Source organism: Psammomys obesus, unplaced genomic scaffold (genome assembly GCF_907164565.1).
Source record: "Psammomys obesus unplaced genomic scaffold, mPsaObe1.curated_primary_1811, whole genome shotgun sequence".
NCBI lineage: Eukaryota > Metazoa > Chordata > Mammalia > Rodentia > Muridae > Psammomys > Psammomys obesus.
The window spans coordinates 14,590,584-14,611,380 of record NW_026585504.1 but is presented as its reverse complement, the minus strand read 5'-3'; the positions used below and the strand labels follow the sequence as shown (position 1 = coordinate 14,611,380).

General features: G+C 53.9%; 1 protein-coding gene across 1 annotated transcript; it reads left to right on the top strand.

The window, feature by feature from the left end:
- Positions 1-302: 302 nt before the first annotated feature.
- Map1a (microtubule associated protein 1A) lies at positions 303-20,183 on the top strand. Its single transcript, XM_055626169.1, has 7 exons — positions 303-540; positions 1,412-1,513; positions 9,306-9,388; positions 9,615-9,755; positions 9,974-18,131; positions 18,266-18,486; positions 18,677-20,183. The coding sequence occupies exons 1-7, from the start codon at positions 303-305 to the stop codon at positions 18,830-18,832; spliced, it is 9,099 nt and encodes a 3,032-aa protein (XP_055482144.1). The 3' UTR covers positions 18,833-20,183.
- Positions 20,184-20,797: the final 614 nt, after the last annotated feature.

The following is a 20,797-nucleotide window of genomic DNA, read 5'->3' as shown; positions in this document are numbered from 1 at the left end:
AACTAGATGTGGTTCTCGAGGGGAGGCCGTGGAGCAGAGGCCCTCTGCTAAGTCCTACCCCAGCTCAAGCCGGAGGGGGTAAACTTGGTCAGGAAAACTGCAGGTGGGTGACTGCAGCCGCCACCCCAGCGCGGAGCGGTGCAGAGGAACGGCACCTACACCCCGGCCCCGCCCCTGCGGCGCTTTGGCTCCGCCCTCAGACAGGCAGCGACCAATGAGCGGCTCCTGCCGCCGGCCTTTAAGAACGGCGCGCACTCTCCCCGCAGCGGACGCAGCCAGCCTAGCACTCCGCGGGAGTTTCCATGGCGACCGAGGCCGGGACCGCGCGGCCTGGAAGCGTTGCCATGGAGACGACTCGGGAGCTGGGGCTCCAGAGCCCCGGCACATCGCCGGCTCAGAAGCCCGCGGAACCTCTGTGCGGGGCCGGTGCCACGGTGGCGGCGGCGCGCTGGGACCTGCGGAAATACTCCATGCTCATCGTGATCGGCGATATTGGTACAGAGAGTCAGCTGAGGGCCGTGCGGGCCCACCTAGAACAAGGTGAGCCACTGTCTTGGCTGTCCCGCAGCACTCTATCCGTGCCTCTCTGCCTTTTGCATTCATCTCCCGGTGCACACTTCTGTATCCTCCATCTCTATGTGCATTTCCCGAGACCTGCGCCCCTGTCACCTGCATCTTCCACGCATGTGTCTATGTTCCCTTGAGCTGCCAACGTCCTGCTTTCCCACCCTCCCCGCATACCCCGTGCTGTTCCGCAGTCTTAGTGCAGACCCTGGGATCCCTCTGGTCACACCCCTTTCCCGCAGCATCTCCACCAGGTATCTGAAAGTCCTCAGTAAACCCTGAAAAGTCCACGTCCCTACCTTACAGTTTCTTCTTTAGGGGAGCTTTTTGAACGCAGGGTGCGCATCTTAAACCTCTGAATGCTGGTAGGCAAGTTGAGAGAGTGACCTTCGTGGCTCCTCAGCTCACCTCCCTCAGCTGTGCTGTGGCGCAGTGCTGCGGAGCCACCTGCGGGCGGAGGCAAGCCTTCTTGGAGGGGCGGAGGTGAGGGAGCGGGGCATGGGAGGATCTGGAATCCAATTTAGCAAGAGGAATCATTATGGAAACCTACGGTATAGACTCTTGGGTGTCACTTCTACCATAATTGGACAGCCTCGAAAAACAAAATAAAGACTACAAACGAGCTCATTCATTACCAGATTCAGCCTAAACTCTGCTCGTTGCCCTGTGGTGCCCACAAAGGGGAAAAAGAAGGTTGAGAGATGCGCATAGGCACTAGGGATCCATCTTAGAGGGTATCACTTCCCTTCCCTTTCCTCTTCCGGGAGCTTGTCAGTGCTTCTTGCGGTCCTACGAGATGACTTTGCCTGCAACCCTCTTTTTTTTTCTTCTTCTTCTTTTTCCACAGGGATTCTCTCCTGGAACATTGACTTATCGTCCTTTGACTTGGACCAACAGTTGAAACTCTTCATTACCCGGCACCTAGCTCACTTCTCCTCAGAGGTCAAAGGTTAGGACTAGGATCGTTCGTCTCAGTTCTTTGGGTGTGGGCTGGTAAAGGAGAGGTCCAGTATCCAGGCAGAACTGGCCTTGCGGGAAGTTTGGGTAGGCAAGAAGGGAGGGACTTTTGCTGGCTCTGAAGCTATCTTCATGCTGTGGATAATACCCAGTACCTGCTCCAAGCATACCATATGATGGCGGATCATAATTTTGTCAGGATGATTGTTGTTGGCAAGCGCTGAGAAAGTGATCAAATCACTTGCAAGCAAAAACCCAGGCTTTTCTTATGTGTGCTCCTCTGTGTATAACACAGCCTCCCTGCTTCCCCTTATAGACATCCCAGAATGCTTCGCTCACCTTCCCAGACCCTTGTCTCTCACTGTCCACCCTCCAGCATTCATTTTCTGTTTCCTCGTGGCTTAGCCAGCAGATCTTCAGAGCAGAGCAGAATGCTGCTACCAAAGGCTGATCAGATCACCACCCTCAGATCCAGGCTGGGACGAAGGTCTCCTGGATTTTTGAGGCTTGGTTCCAAGATCAGTTCTGCTGGGTGGGAGAAGTAGTCTATAAATGGGAGGTAAGATTTTAATTAGCATCTATGACAGATGTCTACAGAGAGAGTATGGAAAGTCCTATATCTTTTGATAAAGGTGTTGGGCATCGGGTCATATTATTGTAAATGTTGACACACCAATCCATGCAACTTTCTCTTTTTTGAAAAACAGGGTCTCACTATATAGTCCAAGCTGATCTTAAACTTGATATACAGTCCAGGATGGTATCAAACTTGTTATCCTCCTACCTCTATGTCCTGAGTGGTAGGATTGTAGGCATGCACCACCACGTCTGCTGCCATGAAGTTTTATAGAATATGAATTTCATGGAGCTAGTCACTGTCCTCAAATAACAGAATTCATATGTACAGAAGATGATCACCTCTTTCTGCTTCTCCGGTCAGGCAGAACTTTGGTCATTTTCTCATCAATTTTTTTTAGGAGCTGCTGCTGAGAAGTTGGAGAAAATGATTTAGATTAACATCACTAAAGCTCCATTACACACAGTGTATGTACAGCAACCTAAAAAAACAAAAACACGTGAAGCTGGCATCTCCCTGCTGCAACTGGCTTCCCGTAAAAGTTACCCACTTGTCCTTTATTCCCAACGACCAAAAGACAGTCTTAGCACATAACTCGCCTAGAAGCAAGACTGACTAAAGGGACTGCAGAGGATTAAGCTAATCACTGCCGTTTAGGGGTTATTTCTTGTTAGGAATTCACACCGAATTCTCTAACCCTGTCCTTTTGGCCATAGGGGCTTTGAGTAATATAAGAATTTAAGGCAAAGTCCTTTGCTCTGTTCTTCAGATTAGGATGAAGGGACTGCTTTGGGAAGAGGTTTGCAGAGAGTCATATTCCCGGGCACTTCTCAGAAACAAGCATGGGTACCGAAATACCTACTAAATTCTTCAATCAGAGTTTTGCTACAGCGTCTTCCAGAGGCTTGGGGGCATCCACCCAACAGCAGGGCTTACTTTTAGCATAGAGATTTTTAGGTTTAGACATTTTCAACGTGGCCTCTGTCCCTGGAGAACAGTGGAGGACTTCCTGGAAAACAACAACACCCCCCCACCTAGCCACAGCCCCACCCCTGCTGGCTTCTCTTTCAGCTGTCCCTGCACGCAGTCTGCTTAAAGCAGCTGCAGACACAGCCAGCCTCCTTAGAGTGAACAGGCTAAGGTAACCAAAAGCTGGGGTGAGCTCATGGAGATACACTAAATGCCTCATGGCTTGCTTGACTTTTTTAGCTTACTTCATAGGGTAGACCACCATAGCCAAAACAATGCAGGAACAAAGTACCTCTTACAATGACAGCAAGAGTTCAGTTATTCCTAGGGCCCACCCCCTCTACATTTATAACCCCACCCCAACAGAAAAGGGGCTCTCAGAGCCCAGCTCCTTCTAGTGGTCAAGCCTGGTAAAAAGCTTTAAAGGGTAGCTTTCTTATCACTCTTCAGCAGATTTGGGGCCTTCCTTTTATAGCTCCCCCTCCTCCCTTAAAATCCCCCAATCTTCTAAGCGTTTTTAACACAATAGAAAAAAAAAAAACCTTAGGGTAATTGAAAATGGAGCTTAAGGCCTGGGGTACAACCCCAGGTGGAGTGCCCACCTGGCATGCAGAAGGTCCTGGATCCACAGGGGTCGGGGTAGGGGATGGTGGGCTAACACACTGATACATCATCACATGCTACTGAGCCCCCATCGGAAAGGGAGAATTAATGTTCTAAGACTAAGAAGCATGAGCTAGCCCGGTGCAGCAGCACAAGCCTGTAGTCCCAGCATTTGGGAAGTAGAGGCAGAAGATCATCCTGGGCTACATGGCAAGTCCATGACCAGTCTGGGCTCCTGAGACCGTGGAGAGCTGGAGAGAGGTGAGAGGGTTAGAGAGGAGAAGGCTGAGGAGCCCCTTTGAGTCCCTCTGTCTTTGAGAGGACCCTGCATTAAAGCGTTCCGCTGTTCCCTGCAACGGGAAGGTAGAGAGAGAGGTGTTCAGAAGGCGAGCCTCATTCTGTAAGCATCTTCCGTTTTGGTTTTGCCTGAGACCTTAGAGTACCCCAGGACTAGTCTGGTCTGGGATTCCGATTTAGGGTACTCATTCTGAAACCTTCTACAGAGAGAAATACTGTTGTGTGTACATTGTAAGGTTAGGATTCTAGGCAGTAATGGGAACTTTTTCTTCAGGTGAAGACAGTCCTCACAGCATAGCTAAAGGGTGGCTCTAATATACGCATTTGCTAGTCCAGAAAGCAAGCTCTGAGGTTGTCTGACTGACTTGTTCAGTGGCATGGTTCAGGCAGTGGCGTCAGGTGTGAGATCAGGGGCTACTCAAGCCTCCCTCTCTGCTTTGGCATGGCACCATTTCACTTCAGGAGAGCAGGATTAAGGGCTAAGGGCTCACTGCCACAGAGGCTGCTTAGAGATGGGGAGAGAAAAAAAAAACACGAGTGACCAGGAACCATGTCCAAGTTGTGTGTGTGTGTGGGGGGGGTATGTGGTTGAGAAGAAAGGTGGGCTCTGCTTTCCATTGGGAAATGATATTTTGTTCTCAAGCCCAATGTCTAGGAGAGTTGTGCCTCCTCCAACACTGAGAGAGAGCCCTGAAAAGCAGAGAGAAGACAGGAGGCTGGAGGCAGAATGAAATAAAAGCGCTGAAGTTACAGAAGGGAGGGTACCACCCCCTGGTGATCCAGACTGAGCCTGGTTTACGTCCTGTGTGCCTGTCTGTGCAGATGGCCTCTCCTATCCAAATGGGGATATAGCCATGTTGCTGCTTTGCATCCCAGATCCCAAACAAGGGTTCTTCTCCCTCTGTTCCCCAGAGCACTGGTGACTCAGCTCTAGCTAAAGTGGGGTGGGGGTGAGGGGTGCTGAAAGCAGAGACTATTTTGGCTTCTCTGACCTTCAAAAGCAGTCCTTGACAGCCTGGAGCAAGGGTGGGGCTGGGGCTGGCCAGCAAGTGGGCGGAAGGAGCTGACCACACCCAGGGAGGGTTAATGAGGAGAGGGCAGGATGTGAGACTATGAACATCACAGGCAAGATGAGTATTCGCTCCAGCTCTCCGGATCTTTCCTTTGAATCTTGGAACACTTAGCCAAGTCTGAGGCAGAGACTAAGGACACAAGGTCAATATACGAAGGTTCAAGATCAAGTAAGACAGACACAGCAAAGCGACAGCGAGGAAGGGACGAGGTCAGGATCCAAACACCCAACAGAGTCATCATAACCCAAAGAGTACTTTATATCAGACTGGTCTATAGTAAGAAAGCTTTGCTTGAGTCTGGGCTCCTGGCGATGGTCCCGGGTCCTTGTTAACTCCTTCACTGAAAGGCGGAAGCCTCCCTTACCCTTCTGACACTGACTTCTGACAGCCGCGGTGTGGTGTGTGGGAGCCCTCAGAGCCATGCTGCAGTAGCCCAGATCTGCATACAACTCCCGGGGTCCTGTGACCCACCCCAGCGGGCTGGGGACAGCTTCAGAATTTCACACTGCCCTCTAACGTAAAATGAGATGTATTTTTGTCTTCCCGTTTCCTATTGCTGTGGTTCAAAACAGGGTCCATCTCACCACATCACGCACCACCCTCACACTGCTCCCCTCCATTTATGGCCCCCCAGCCTCTTTGTCTCCTGCTCTTGCAGTGACTGAAGGTCACTCTCTGGGTCCCTCCAAGGGGAGAGGCAGCAGATGGTTTCTAAGAGGAAGGGGGAGGGCCCATAAGGCCCTTGCCTCCTAAGAGCTGGCTTTGTGCCCCAGTGTGTGGGGCTTTGGTCCTTCAGTTGATGCTGAGAGAGTATTTCTTAACTAAACAGGATTTGGGGAGAAGGTACTCAGAGCTGTAGGAGGTCCCTCTGGCTCTTTGAACTGCTAGACAGTCCCTTTTCCCATAGCCACGCAGGAACACCGGAACCTTGACACTGTGAAGGCCAAGAAACAGTTAAATCTCCAGTGCCTCGTCACAGACCAGCCCCTCTTCCCCGCCCTGGCACCGCCCTCCCCGTCAAGCAGCCCCCCCTCACTCCCACCCCAAGTGCCGCAGACTCTTCCCTGAAGCTGTCCGGCTAAGGCCGGAGCCGGTGCCTCCATGAGGGGCTCCCTCCCACACCCCAGGGTAAGGAAGGCATGGCATGGCATGGCAGACGGATGGGGGTGCTGGAATGGGGAGTTAGGATGGGGGCAGCTGATACCTCATACATCTGATGCATCTGGATCTGAGCTAGCCTGGTGGGAAGGCTGCCTGGGATGGAGGGAGAGAGGAGGTGAACATTACGGACTAGGGTTCAGTTCGGATCCAGAGCCAGCAGTACCAACAGGGGCTGTGACAGTGTACCTCTCTACTAGGTGGGGGTGGGGACCGCCAGCTGAGAGGCAGCAACAGAGGGTGGTGCCACAGGCTTTGCCTGGCAGCCGGGGCACAGGAGGAATTTGGGGGCTATGTCTTTAAGAAAAAACAGAAGAATCTGAGAGGAAGGGGGAATTTGCCTACTAGGAGGGTCCTTGGGTTATCAGCCACTAGACTGTTCTGCGGTGCCTATTCTGGGGTGCGTGGGGCAGCTGAGTTTTTGCCAAGTAAGGGAAGGTGGGTTACACTTTGGAAGGAATGGGTCACTAAGACGTGGCATGTGCCTCCTCACAGGCGAACTGGTTTGCTTTTGGCTCTCCCACCCCATTCCCCGAGGCCAGCTTGAGCCTGGGGCTTTAAGCCCCCCTTTGTGGCCTCTCTGAGGCCGTTCGGGAGCTTGAGAGCACTAGCTCTTCAGCAGCTGCCCCGCATTCCGGGTCCTGTCAACCCCATGGGTTCCCTGTCTCAGCCCCACCCTCACCTCATCTGTGTATTCCCCCCCCCCCCCCCAGGATGGGGGCTCTTCAGCAGAGAAGACAGTTTCTTCTCCTCCCTGTAGGCACCCCCATCTCTACCCCCCAACCCCCATGCAGAGGCAGCCAAGAAAATGACTTGTCATGCTGGGGTGGGGGGTGGGGGCGGAGCTGGAGGCTGAGCTCAGCGCGCACACTCACACACACTCACACACTGCGGCAAACTGCAGCTGCCTGAGCACCCCCCCCCCCACAACCTTCTGCCTCACTGCGGAGACACCTGCCCTCCTGCCCACTCAGCTTCACACCAGAAGGCCACCCCCACCACAGCAATGGCCACGGAGAGTCCTCTGTAAAGATAAAGGAAAATCAAGGCAGTCTCTTTCATCGGAAGAGCTGGGGAGCAGAAAAGAGGAACAGAGCTTTCCCCCAGGCGGAGCAGGGATTCGGCACCTAATGGACTGGCTTCCCAGGGATGGGGCTGGGGTCTTGTGTCAGGACAGGAAGTGGGATCAGAGGTCTCATGAGGATACACTGGGGGCTGTCAAGCTGCGGAGTGGAGCTGAGTGAAAATGGTAGCGGGAAAGGACAGCTCTTTCTGCTCCACCTAGATTGAAAGTGTGACCTTGTTTGTGTTGGGGAGCCCTGGCTCCTAAATCTGAACTACTTAACTGGCGCAGGAGGTTGATATCCCCAGCTGCTCAAACCCTGCCCTGCCTGGCCCTGAGGTGACCTCAAAGAATCCATCAATCCCCAAGTTCATTGAAGAGGACCCTTGAACTCCTCTTGGGCCCAACATTCCCTGTATAGAATTTGAGTCTCCAAAACCCTCATCTCCCCCACAGCTGCATTCACAGCCTGTCTGCTGCCTGGCTGGCCTGAGGCTCTTCCTCTTAACAAAGGCCCTGGCCCCAGTCACCCTTGTCCTAGCCTCAGAAAGAAAAGGGAGTCTGGAATCCCAGAAGAGGGCTCAGAGAACAGACTATGAGCCTCCCCTCCCGGTATCCTCCAGCTGCCTCTAAGATTAACCCTACTGTGACTGCAACCATGATGGATGTGGAGGAAGGCAGGCAGGAGGGAGGCTGGAAGGTTAGTTACACACTTCTTTAGCATCTGTCTCACTTTTTTTACTTTCACTGTATTTTGTGTGAGTCTGGAGAAAGCCCTGGGAAGAGGATCTGGGGGTGTCATCTTCTTGTTTCTTGGCTGTTGGTGGTGGTGGTGGTATTTTTGGTTTGGTTTTTTTTGGAACAGAATTCTCTATAGCTCTGGCTGTCCTGGAACTTAGCTGGCCTTGAATCACAGAAGTCCACCTGCCTTTGCCTCCTGATTAAAGGCGTACACCAACATGCCCAGCTTGCTGTTGTTTTTATTGTGTGTGTGCGTGTAGTGTGTGTGTGTGTGTGTGTGTGTGTGTGTGTGAGCATGTATAGGTCGGTCAAAGGACACCTTGCAGGATGTGGTTCTCGCCTCACCTCCAGTCCTAGGGATCAAACTCCAGTGTCAGGTTTGGCAGAGAGCATCACTGGCCCTGTTTCCTGTTTTTGAACCAACCCAACCACTTACCTCCTATATCCACAGGCTGAGGCAAGACATTGTTCACAAGGAACAAATTGGGCAGTGAGCTAGTGTTTCTGAAGCCTGCATACCTGAAGGTGACATAGGACAGTGAGCTGAGAAACACTTGGGAATGGTTTACATGGGTCTACCTGAAGGTTTGGCAAAGTCAGAAAACAGAATGGCAAGTTAGAATTCTCTGTCCACTCCAAGAACTGATTGTCACATGTCTCCATGGTCTTGTAGAACAGGACTTATGTCCCTGGCTGGGGGAGCAAGCAAGACCAACACCTTGCTCATGCCGATGCTACAGCCCGCCCTTTGTGGTGCCGCAGCTCCATCTTGGCTGCTATATGAGCTAACCTGTAATCCTCAGCCCCACTCTGGGGGGACAGGGGGGTAGCCTTACCACTGGCCACGGGCAAAGGCAAAGAGAGCTCAGTAGAGACCGGCATCCCAGGAGCCCTCCCTCCAGCTGAGGCCACTACCCCCTCCCCCCTCCCCAGGCAGCGCCAGGAACTCAGTGCTCCAGAGGGACAAAAAGCTTCTTGTCAACAGGGCAGTTTGGGGCTGAAGTTCTAGGCAAAAGGGTGGGGCCAGGGCAGCAGAGAGTATAGCAGATGGAGGAAAGGGAGAAGTTAGTTACTGTGGGGAAGACGATGGAGGAGGAAAAAACTGAATGGGAAGGGCTGGGGGAGATGGTTCTTAGACCTTACTTAGTGGTATCCTAGATGGCAAGGTCTAAAGTTAACCAGGACTCGGCTTCTGGTCCTTAACCTCTGGTCATTTGTTTTTCCTTCTCCTGCCCCTCATAGTGCTTCTCACTTTAAGTCAATATCTATGAATTTCAGTACAAATGCTACATCTCTCCCTCAGGCCAGAGGACCCTCTGCCACCAGAGTGAGACCCTAGAGAGCACCATCCTAGTCAACCCAAGTGCAGACAGCATCAGCTCAGAGGTAAGGCCAGGGCCAATGACTTGCTTGTTCAGAGCGCTTCGACCTACCCTTTGCGTTGCTGCTGGATCTTGACTGCTGTGTGGGCTGAGTGTAATCCTCAGCCCCACTCTGGGGGGCCACCAGTAAGGAACATGTCCTTATATCACTGAAGGGGAGGGGTAGGGATTGTCAGTGCCTTTCCCCCGGTCCCCCATATTTGTGCCCTTTCTACCCTCTTCCATTTCAGGTGCACCATCTTCTTAGTAGCCCATCAGCGCACAAACTTCTGATCTTGAGTGGACAAACTTTAGAGCCGGAGGGAGACCTTATCCTACAGAGTGGTACCTATTCTTATCAAAACTTTGCCCGGGTCCTTCACAATCCTGAGGTAAGTTCCAGGAGAGTGTCTGGAAAGAAGGGGACAGGGGGTAGGGCTTAAACTGTGGGGAGAAAGGCAAGGAGAGGTCTTGTAGTATTTGATCCTCAGGAACCCTGACAGGAGGTTAGGCTTTTACATCAGAAACAGGTAAAGATTAAGTGGCTGAATCTGAGCCAGACTAAGACCACCCCAAGGACTTGATCAGCTTCTCTCTCCCCTTCCTCTAGATTGCCCAATTGCTCAGCAATAGAGACCCTGGGATCCAGGCCTTCCTTACTGTTTCCTGCTTAGGGGAGGGTGAGTGGAGCCACCTGGGATTGTCCAGTTGCCAAGAGACCTTGCGCCTCCAGCTAAATCCTGAGCCTGTGTTGCCCACCATGGATGGTGTGGCTGAGTTCTCCGAGTATGTCTCTGAGACTGTGGACGTGCCCTCCCCGTTTGACCTGCTTGAACCCCCGACCTCCGGAGGCTTCCTCAAGCTCTCCAAGCCTTGCTGCTACATCTTTCCTGGCGGCCGTGGGGACTCCGCTCTGTTTGCTGTCAACGGCTTTAACATCCTGGTGGATGGGGGTTCGGACCGCAAGTCGTGCTTCTGGAAGCTGGTACGGCACCTGGACCGCATCGACTCCGTGCTGCTCACACACATCGGGGCTGACAATCTGCCGGGCATCAACGGGCTCCTGCAGCGCAAGGTGGCAGAGCTGGAGGAGGAGCAGTCCCAAGGCTCCAGCAGCTACAGCGACTGGGTGAAGAACCTCATCTCCCCCGAGCTTGGGGTTGTATTCTTCAACGTGCCCGATAAGCTTCGGCTGCCTGATGCCTCCCGGAAGGCCAAGCGCAGCATTGAGGAGGCCTGTCTCACTCTTCAGTACCTGAACCGCCTAGGCATCCAGGCCGAGCCTCTCTATCGTGTCGTCAGCAACACCATTGAGCCACTGACCCTCTTCCACAAAATGGGTGTGGGTCGGCTGGACATGTATGTCCTCAACCCTGTCAAGGACAGTAAGGAGATGCAGTTCCTCATGCAGAAGTGGTCGGGCAATAGTAAAGCCAAGACAGGCATCGTGCTGGCCAATGGGAAGGAGGCAGAGATCTCAGTCCCCTACCTGACCTCCATCACAGCTCTGGTCGTCTGGCTCCCAGCCAACCCGACTGAGAAGATTGTGCGTGTGCTTTTCCCAGGAAATGCTCCCCAGAACAAGATCTTGGAGGGCCTGGAAAAGCTTCGGCACCTGGACTTCCTGCGGTACCCTGTGGCAACACAGAAGGACCTGGCTGCTGGGGCTGTGCCTACCAACCTGAAACCCAGCAAAATCAAACATCGGGCCGACAGCAAGGAGAGCCTTAAAGCTGCTCCCAAGACAGCCGTGAGCAAGCTGGCCAAACGGGAGGAAGTGTTAGAAGAGGGAGCCAAGGAGGCCCGCTCAGAGCTGGCCAAGGAGTTAGCCAAGACAGAAAAGAAAGGAAAAGAACAGTCTGAGAAACCACCAGAAAAACCCTCCAAGCCAGAGAGGGTAAGGACAGAGTCGAGTGAAGCGCTGAAGGCTGAGAAGCGAAAGCTGATCAAGGACAAAGTGGGGAAGAAGCACCTGAAAGAAAAGATCTCCAAGCTGGAGGAGAAAAAGGACAAGGAGAAAAAGGAGATCAAGAAGGAAAGGAAGGAACTCAAGAAGGAGGATGGAAGGAAGGAAGAGAAAAAGGATGCCAAGAAGGATGAAAAGAGGAAAGATACCAAACCTGAAGTAAAGAAATTCTCCAAACCAGACCTGAAGCCTTTTACCCCTGAGGTCCGTAAGACCCTCTATAAAGCCAAGGCCCCTGGGAGGATCAAGATGGACAAAGGCCGAGCTGCCCGTGGGGAAAAAGAGTTGTCTTCTGAGCCCCGGACTCCCCCAGCCCAGAAAGGGGCTGCGCCAGCCCCATCTGTCAGTGCGCACAGAGAGTCAGCCTTGTCCTCACCGGAGGACCTCACGCAGGACTTTGAGGAGTTGAAGCGTGAGGAGAGAGGTTTGCTGGCTGAACAAAGGGATATAGGCGAGAAACTACTCCCTGTAGATTCTACAGAGCAGGGGTCCCCAAGCACGGCCATCCAGGCAGCACAACCCTCCATCCCAGGACTTGAGCAAGAAGAACAAGTGATAAGAGAGAACGAGGTTGTCCCAGACCTTCCCAAGGATACAGGGAGCAAGAGCAGAGCCCCAGACTCAGGGGCTGAGACAGAGAAAGAGAAAGAAACCTGGGAGGAAAAGAAGCAGAGAGAGGCAGAGAAGATCCCAGAAAGCACCGAGGTCAGGGACGAGAGTGAACCTGAGGTAAAAGAGGATGTGATAGAAAAGGCTGAGTTAGAAGAAATGGAAGAGGCTCACCCGTCAGATGAGGATGAAGAAGAGACAAAGGCTGAGAGTTTTTATCAAAAACATATGCAGGAGGCCTTAAAGGTAATCCCAAAGAGCAGAGATGCTCTCGGGGGCCGGGAACTGGGATCCCAGGGCAAGGTGCCTGAGAAGGAGACATCGTCATTCCTAAGCAGCTTAGCCACACCTGCTGGAGCCACTGAGCATGTCTCCTACATTCAGGACGAGACAATCCCGGGATACTCAGAGACTGAGCAGACCATCTCAGATGAGGAGATCCATGACGAGCCAGACGAACGCCCAGCCCCGCCCAGATTTCCTACAAGTACCTATGACCTCTCTGGGCCTGAAGGTCCTGGTCCCTTTGAAGCCAGCCAGGCTGCAGACAGCACTGTTCCTGCCACCTCTAGCAAAACTTACGGGGCACCTGAGACCGAACTCACCTACCCCCCTAACATGGTCGCTGCCCCTTTGGCCGAAGAGGAACACGTGTCTTCCGCCACATCGATCACTGAATGCGACAAGCTCTCTTCCTTTGCCACATCAGTAGCGGAGGACCAGTCTGCAGCCTCACTCACAGCTCCCCAGACAGAGGAGACAGGCAAGAGCTCCTTGCTGCTCGACACGGTCACAAGTATCCCCTCTTCCCGCACCGAGGCCACTCAGGGCTTGGACTATGTGCCATCAGCTGGCACCATCTCACCCACCTCTTCACTGGAAGAAGATAAGGGCTTCAAGTCCCCGCCCTGTGAGGATTTCTCCGTGCCCGGCGAGTCAGAGAAGAAAGGAGAGGCTGTCGGGAGAGGCTTGACTGGGGAGAAGGCTGTGGGAAAGGAAGAGAAAAATGTAACAGCATCCGAGAAACTGTCCAGTCAGTATGCTGCTGTGTTTGGTGTCCCTGGACATGCCCTACATCCAGGGGAAGCAGCCCTTGGAGAAGTGGAGGAACGGTGCCTCAGCCCAGATGACAGCACAGTGAAGATGGCATCTCCTCCACCATCTGGCCCACCCAGTGCCACCCACACACCCTTTCATCAGTCCCCAGTGGAAGAACAGTCTGAGCCTCAAGACTTTCAAGAAGAATCCTGGGGAGACACAAAGCATACTCCAGGTGTCGTCAAGGAAGATGCTGAAGAGCAGACAGTCAAGCCAGGGCCTGAGGTGGGCATACCAGAAGAGGGGAAAGCACCTCTTTCCAGGAGCCCCCAAGCCCAGGATGCTCCTGTCAGCATTGTTGGGGGTCAGAGCCCCCAAGCCCAGGATGCTCCTGTCAGCATTGTTGGGGGTCAGGCCGGCTGCACCATTCAGCTGTTGCCAGAACAAGACAAAGCAGTAGTGTTTGAGACTGGAGAGGCAGGTCCAATTTTAGGAGCAGGAACCCTTCCTGGAGAAGCAAGCGCACCGCTTGAAGAACCTGGTAAATCTCAGAGAGATGATGTACTTCGGTTCACTGATCAAAGCTTTTCCCCTGAAGATGCAGAGTCCCTGTCTGTCCTCAGTGTAGTCTCCTCAGACACTGCCAAACAAGAAGCCACGTCCAGGTCTCCCTGTAGCCTGAAAGAGCAGCATCTACACAAAGACCTTTGGCCAATGGTATCCCCAGAGGACACCCAGTCACTTTCTTTCTCAGAAGAGAGTCCTAGCAAGGAAACCTCTCTGGATATCTCTTCTAAGCAGCTCTCTCCAGAAAGCCTCGGCACCCTCCAGTTTGGAGAACTAAGCCTAGGAAAGGAAGAAAAGGGGCCTTTGATGAAGGCTGAAGACACCTCTTGCCACCTGGCTCCTGTGTCTATTCCAGAGCCCCCCGTTGCTGCAGTGTCACCTCCCACAGAGGAGGCTGCTGGAGAGGCAGATGTCACAGATGACAGCCCTGCTGGAAAATTACCTGGCAGTCCTTTCTCTCACTCTCCACCATCAGGTGATAAGAGAGCCTCACCTGGGTCTGAGGTCATGGGCCCTGCTGGACATGCTATGACATCTGATAGCTCCCTCACCAAGAGTCCTGAGTCTTTGTCAAGTCCTGCCATGGAGGACCTTGCCATGGAATGGGAAAGTAAAGCTCCAGGGCTGAAAGACAGAACTGCCAAGCAAAAGGAAAAGGAACTCGGGATGAAAGATGAGCCCCTCCAGCAGGGCCAGATTCTGCAGGAGAAGGTTGCTGCTGTTGAGCAGGACTCAGTCGCGCATCGGAAAGACAGGGCTCTAGATGAAAAAAGCAAGCCTGGAGAACAGCAGGGTGAGACTTCAGGACAGAAAGGCAGAGGCTTGGACCAACAGGATGTGGCTGTAGAGCTGGACAAGGGTCCTGAACCCAAAGACAAAGACTTAGAGCGAAAGGACCAGGTCCCAGCAGAGAAGGACAAGGCCTCAGAACAAAAGGGCACAGACCTGCAACAGACCCAAACCACTGAGCCAGAAGCTAGAGAGCAAGAGCACAGAGATTTAGGAAAAATAGACAAGGTTGTAGAGCTGAAAGATAAGACCCCACAAGAGAAAGACAGAATATTAGAACAGAAAGGCAAGACTCCAGAGCACATCATCCCCGAACCAACACAGACACAGAGAGCTCCTGAACAGAAAAGTGAGGCTAATAAAGAACAGAAGGATGAGGCCTCAGAAGAGAAAGGCAAGGTCTTGGAACAAAAAGACTGGGCCCTTGGGAAGCAGGGTGCTGCCCTGGACCAAGAGAGCAGGGTTGCTGAACAGAAAGATGGGACCCTAAAAGAAGACAAGGAGCAGAAGAGCTCTTTCCTGGAAGATAAAACCACAACACTGAAAGAGACAATCCTTGATCAGAAGACTCCAGAAAAGGCCAAGGCTGTGGAGCAGCAGGATGAAACTGTCCTGGAGAAGACCAGATCTTTGGGGCTGGAAGAGAGCCCAGTACAGAGAGGCAAGGCTCAAGAGCAGGAAGAGAAATACTGGAAGGAGGAGGAGGAGGAGGAGGATGTGGATGTGGGCCATAGATGGCGAGAAACATCTCCAGACAGAGAAGAGCCAGTTGGAGGACAGAAAGAGCCTGTTCCAGCCTGGGAGGGCAAGTCTCCTGAGCAAGAAGTCAGGTATTGGAGGGACAGAGACATAAGCCTGCAGCAGGATGCATACTGGAGGGAGCTAAGCTGCGAGAGAAAGGTCTGGTTCCCTCACGAGTTAGATGGCCAAGGAGCCCGTCCACGGTACTCTGAGGAACGTGAAAGTACTTTTCTTGATGAGGGGGCAGAGGAACAAGAAGCGAGCTCATTGCAGCATACTCCCCGGAGTCCCTGGGCCTCAGATTTCAAGGATTTCCAGGAGCCCCTGCCCCAGAAGGGGTTAGAGGTGGAGCGCTGGCTTGCTGAGTCGCCAGTTGGCCTGCCGCCAGAGGAAGAGGACAAGCTGACTCGCTCCCCCTTTGAGATCATCTCCCCTCCATCCTCTCCACCAGAGATGACTGGACAGAGGGTTCCTCCAGCCCCAGGACAAGAAAGTCCTGTCCCAGACACTAAGCCTGCACCACCTCTGAGGAATGAACCTACCACCCCTTCCTGGCTAGCTGAGATCCCACCGTGGGTACCCAAGGATAGACCCCTGCCTCCTGCACCCCTCACTCCAGCTCCAGCTCCCCCGACACCTGCCCCAGAACCACACACTCCTGTGCCCTTCTCCTGGGGCATAGCCGAGTATGACAGTGTGGTGGCTGCGGTGCAGGAGGGGGCAGCTGAGTTGGAAGGTGGGCCGTACTCCCCCCTGGGGAAGGACTATCGAAAAGCTGAAGGGGAAAGGGAAGGGGAGGGTGGGGCTGGGGCTCCTGACAACAGCACCTTCGGTTCAAAAGTCCCAGAGGCTAGCAGCACTACCAGGGATACTGAGGAGACGGAACCGGAGCAGAGGGAGCCCACGCCCTACCCCGATGAGAGAAGCTTTCAGTATGCAGACATCTACGAGCAGATGATGCTTACTGGGCTGGGCCCTGCTTGCCCCACTAGGGAGCCGCCACTGGGGGCACCTGGGGATTGGCCCCCACGCCTCTCAACCAAGGAGGAGGCTGTTGGCCGCCATACGCCCTCAGAGAAGGAGCCTTCCTCTCCTGTCTCACCTAAACGCCTACAATATGACACTCCATCTTTCAGCTATGCTGCTCTGGCAGGACCCACTGTACCTCCTAGGCAAGAGCCTGAGCCAGTCCCCAACGTGGAGTCCAGCCTCACCCCTCCGGCAGTGCCCCCTCGTGCCCCTATCTCCCTCAGCAAAGACCCAAGCCCCCCTCTTAATGGAAGCACAGTGAGCTGTAGCCCAGACAGGAGGACCCCATCCCCAAAAGAACTGGGCCGGGGTCACTGGAATGATGGTACTAGTGACCCAGACCTGGAGAAGGGGGCTCGGGAACAGCCAGAGAAAGAAGCCCAGTCCCCAAGTCCCCAGCACCCCATGCCAGTGGGCCACCCCTCACTGTGGCCTGAAACTGAGGCACACACCAGCCTTTCCTCAGACTCGCACCTAGGACCCGCCCGACCAAGCCTGGACTTCCCTGCCTCAGCCTTTGGCTTCTCCTCCTTGCAGCCTGCGCCCCCACAGCTGCCCTCGCCGGCTGAACCCCGCTCGGCCCCCTGTGGCTCCCTTGCCTTCTCTGGGGACCGAGCTCTGGCCCTGGTTCCAGGAACTCCAACCAGAACCCGACATGATGAGTACCTAGAAGTGAGCAAGGCACCCAGCCTGGATTCCTCACTCCCCCAACTCCCGTCACCCAGCTCTCCTGGGGCCCCTCTCCTCTCCAATCTGCCACGACCTGCCTCACCAGCCCTGTCTGAAGGGTCATCTTCTGAGGCTACCACACCTGTCATTTCAAGCGTGGCTGAACGCTTCCCTCCAGGTCTAGAGGCTGCTGAACAGGGGTCTGGAGAATTGGGCCCAGGAATGGCGCCAGCTGCCCACAGCCTCTGGGACCTCACTCCTCTGAGCCCAGCACCTGTAGCTTCACTGGACTTGGCTCCAGCTCCAAGCCTGCCTGGAGACATGGATGAAGCTACCGTGCCCTGCCACCTGGAGTGCTCAGGGGAACTCACCAAGAAGCCAAGCCCCTTCGATAGCCCCTCTGGAGATCGCGCCACCAATGGCCCAGGAGAAACCAGCCCCAAGCCACCAGGGCTTGCCACAGCCAAGGCAGAAAAAGAAGAGGCTGAGGCCTGTCCTGCTTGGGAACGAGGGTCCTGGCCCGAGGGAGCTGAGAGGAGCTCCCGGCCGGATACACTTTTCTCATCTGAGCAGCCGCTGAAGAGCTCCGGGGGTCCACCCCGCAGTCTTTCTCCTGAAGTTGAGTCTGGACCTCAGGGATGTGCTACAGAGCCCCGCCCCCGCTGTGGAGAGCTTTCTCCGTCATTCCTGAACCCACCTCTACCCCCAACCACAGATGACAGTGACCTTTCAACTGAAGAAGCTCGGCTGGTAGGAAAAGGAGGGCGGCGCCGGGCCGGGAGGCCAGGGCCCACAGGGGGCCCGTGCCCTATGGCTGACGAAACACCCCCTACATCAGGCAGTGACTCAGGCTCCTCACAGTCAGATTCTGATGTCCCACCAGAGACTGAGGAGTGCCCATCCATTACGGCTGAAGCAGCCCTCGACTCAGATGAAGATGGGGACTTCCTGCCTGTAGACAAAGCTGGGGGAATTAGTGGAACTCACCACCCCAGACCTGGCCACGACCCACCCCCAGTCCCCCAACCAGACCCCCGCCCATCCCCTCCTCGACCGGATGTGTGCATGGCTGACCCAGAAGGGCTCAGCTCAGAGTCTGGGAGGGTTGAGAGACTACGCGAAAAAGGGCAGGGGCGACTAGGGCGGAGGGCCCCGGGCCGGGCCAAGCCTGCATCTCCTGCTCGGCGTCTGGATATTCGGGGAAAACGGTCACCTACCCCCGGCAAAGGGCCTGTAGATCGAACAGCCCGGGCCCTACCCCGACCACGCAGCACTCCAAGTCAGGTCACCTCAGCAGAAGAAAAGGATGGACACAGCCCCATGTCCAGAGGCTTAGTCAATGGACTCAAGGCAGGCTCCAGTGAGTATATCAGGGGAGTGGGAGACGCTGGCTTGGAGTAGGTGTGGGCTAGCTAAAGGCTTCAGCTGTTCAAGCAAGTGGGGAGATGACCAAGATTTGTTTGTTTTTACAACACATCCTGCTTGCCTCTGCAGCAGCCTCAGGCTCCAAAGGTGGTTCCGGCCCTCCCGTGTATGTAGATCTTGCCTACATCCCGAATCACTGCAGCGGCAAGACGGCTGATCTGGGATTCTTCCGCCGAGTGCGTGCATCCTACTATGTGGTCAGTGGGAATGACCCTGCCAATGGCGAGCCAAGTCGGGCCGTGCTGGATGCCCTGCTGGAAGGCAAGGCCCAGTGGGGGGAGAACCTTCAGGTAAGTAGCAAGAGACAGAAGGGAAGAATGCTGGACAAAGCCCTGTCAGAGGCAAGAGTAGAACACAGCCCCTATTCACAACGGTCAAGGTCCTTTCTATGGACTGTCAGGTTGAGACCGTCAGGTTTCCCTTCCCCCTCATTTATCTTTCCTTCACCTTCTCACCACAGGCATGTTTTCTTCATCTTAGGTGACTCTGATTCCCACTCATGACACGGAGGTGACTCGTGAGTGGTACCAGCAGACACATGAGCAACAGCAGCAACTGAACGTCCTGGTCCTGGCAAGCAGCAGCACTGTGGTGATGCAGGACGAGTCCTTTCCAGCCTGCAAGATTGAGTTCTGAGAGACCCACCCTCCCTTCCCCAGGACCCACTCCTACAGCTCATTTAGAGAATGGCTACTGCTGAGTCCTTTGGGGGTTGAGGGAAATGGAGCTGGGCGGGGGCAACGTCATGAGGACTTGGGCTAAATGGGAGGTTACTGTCCTTCCCCTCATCTGTTCCTGGGGATTTCAAGACCAAAGGTTCATGAGGGGGGAATACAAAACTATGAGAGGTCATCTGAGGCCTGAAACCCCTAGATTAATGCCCTCTCCTAGCACTGCCAAATGCTGGTCTTGGATGAGGATGGGTTTCAGAGAGCATAGTCCTCTCTCATGGAGGAAGATTAACATTCCCCTCCCCCAAACCTTATTATTTATTTGGCATCCCAGAGAGGATTGCTAATAATTTATATGCTATAGGGAAGGCCACTGTTAGTAAGGTGTCCAGAGCTGCGCCCTTTCCTTCATCTCCCACGCCCTAGCTACCAGAGTATAGGTTCGAGTATAGGTTCCAGCAAGGACCTGGGGGTATGTGGCTGCTATATTGTCTTATTGCTTCCCTCAATAGCTGAATGTCTCAATCCAAAACTTGAAGCTCTTTAGACCAAGAACTAGGGAGAGGAAAAAGGAGCTCATCTCTCAGCCCCCACTTCATACCATTTACAACCTAGGGCTGTGCCCAGACCAGGCTACCTGGGCAGCACAAAGGGCAAGGAGAGCCCCAGCCCCAATCCCTCCAAACTCCCTGATCATTTAGAGTCTTCACCTACCCCATTCCAACAACCCTGATTCCTCCTCATCCCCTGCTTGGCTTCTCTGCATGTGGTCATTTGCTATGGCCTGGTGTGTAATGGGTTAAAAATAAGCCACTGCCTGACATCCACATCCAACATTTTAGCCACGTGTGACTCCCCAACATTCCAGTCCTTTACCATCCTGCAGCTGAAATGGGAGCACTGGCTGCCTCTCCAAACCCCAACTCTTGGACAGAGGTTCTGGGAGGTGGAGGCTGGTTTAGAGAACTTGGGAGGAAGGGGGACAGGAAGGAGGAGGGGCAAGAAGAGAGGAAGATGAGCTATAGCTTAACTCCTCCTGAGTGACAGGATAAGCATTCTACTACAGGACCTCGCCCCAACCAAGCCAGTGAGCAGCCCTGCCCGACCCTGCTGGACTGAGAAACCCAGACACTGATAGTTCCTGGGGCTTGCCTTCTGTGCCAAGCCAATGGGAAATCCAGTGGAGCCCACCTCATGTTGTTCCTAGCTCCCCTCCCCCTGCTGCTGTGCTCTGCTCCTCCCCACACCTCCCTGCTACAGATCCTGGCTGCTGTAACAGCCACCTCCAACGCTAACAATAAATCAAGTTCATTGCAGATGGTGTAGTACCGCTTAGGCTGTGCCAGCCTCCATAGTTAAGCTGTCCTGGCGTCCATCTCTCTGCTTCAGTCAGCATTGTTTAGCCGGGAAGACTCTTGATTATTCAGACCTACCCCAGGACCCAGGAGAGCCAGAGAACACACTGTGGGTGAAAGGAGGAAGTGATGTGGGAACCAGCATCGGTTCTAAAAAGGAGCAGGTGTGCTGGTGTATGTCTGTGGTCTTAACACTCAGGGTAGAGGTAGGACCAGGAGACTGAGGGCAGCGAGTTTGGGGCCAGCCTGAGTTACATAATGAGTGAGCCCTCGTCTCAAAAAAACCAAGGTGCTGGAGAGAGAGCTCAGTGATGAAGAACACAGGATGCTCTTTCAGAGAGGACCCATATGGAAGCTTATAAATCTCCAGAGCTCCAGTTTCTGGCGTCTGGGCACCAGACATGCATACAGTGTACAGACATACATGCAGGCAAAACACCCATACACATAAAATTTAAAAAAATTTAAAAACAAGAAAAAAAATCTGAAAATGGTTTTAAAATGTGGAAGCCTATAGCAGGAACAGAGACTGGGAACATAAACATTTGGTTTAGGGAATGGAATCTGCATTCTAT

Excerpts from the sequence above, each read along its gene's own strand:
- Map1a (XM_055626169.1), top strand. The coding sequence starts at position 303 with ATGGCGACCGAGGCCGGGACCGCGCGGCCTGGAAGCGTTGCCATGGAG. Across the intron at positions 541-1,411 it reads GCGGGCCCACCTAGAACAAG|GGATTCTCTCCTGGAACATT; the intron begins GTGAGCCACTGT and ends CTTTTTCCACAG. Across the intron at positions 9,389-9,614 it reads CAGACAGCATCAGCTCAGAG|GTGCACCATCTTCTTAGTAG; the intron begins GTAAGGCCAGGG and ends CTTCCATTTCAG.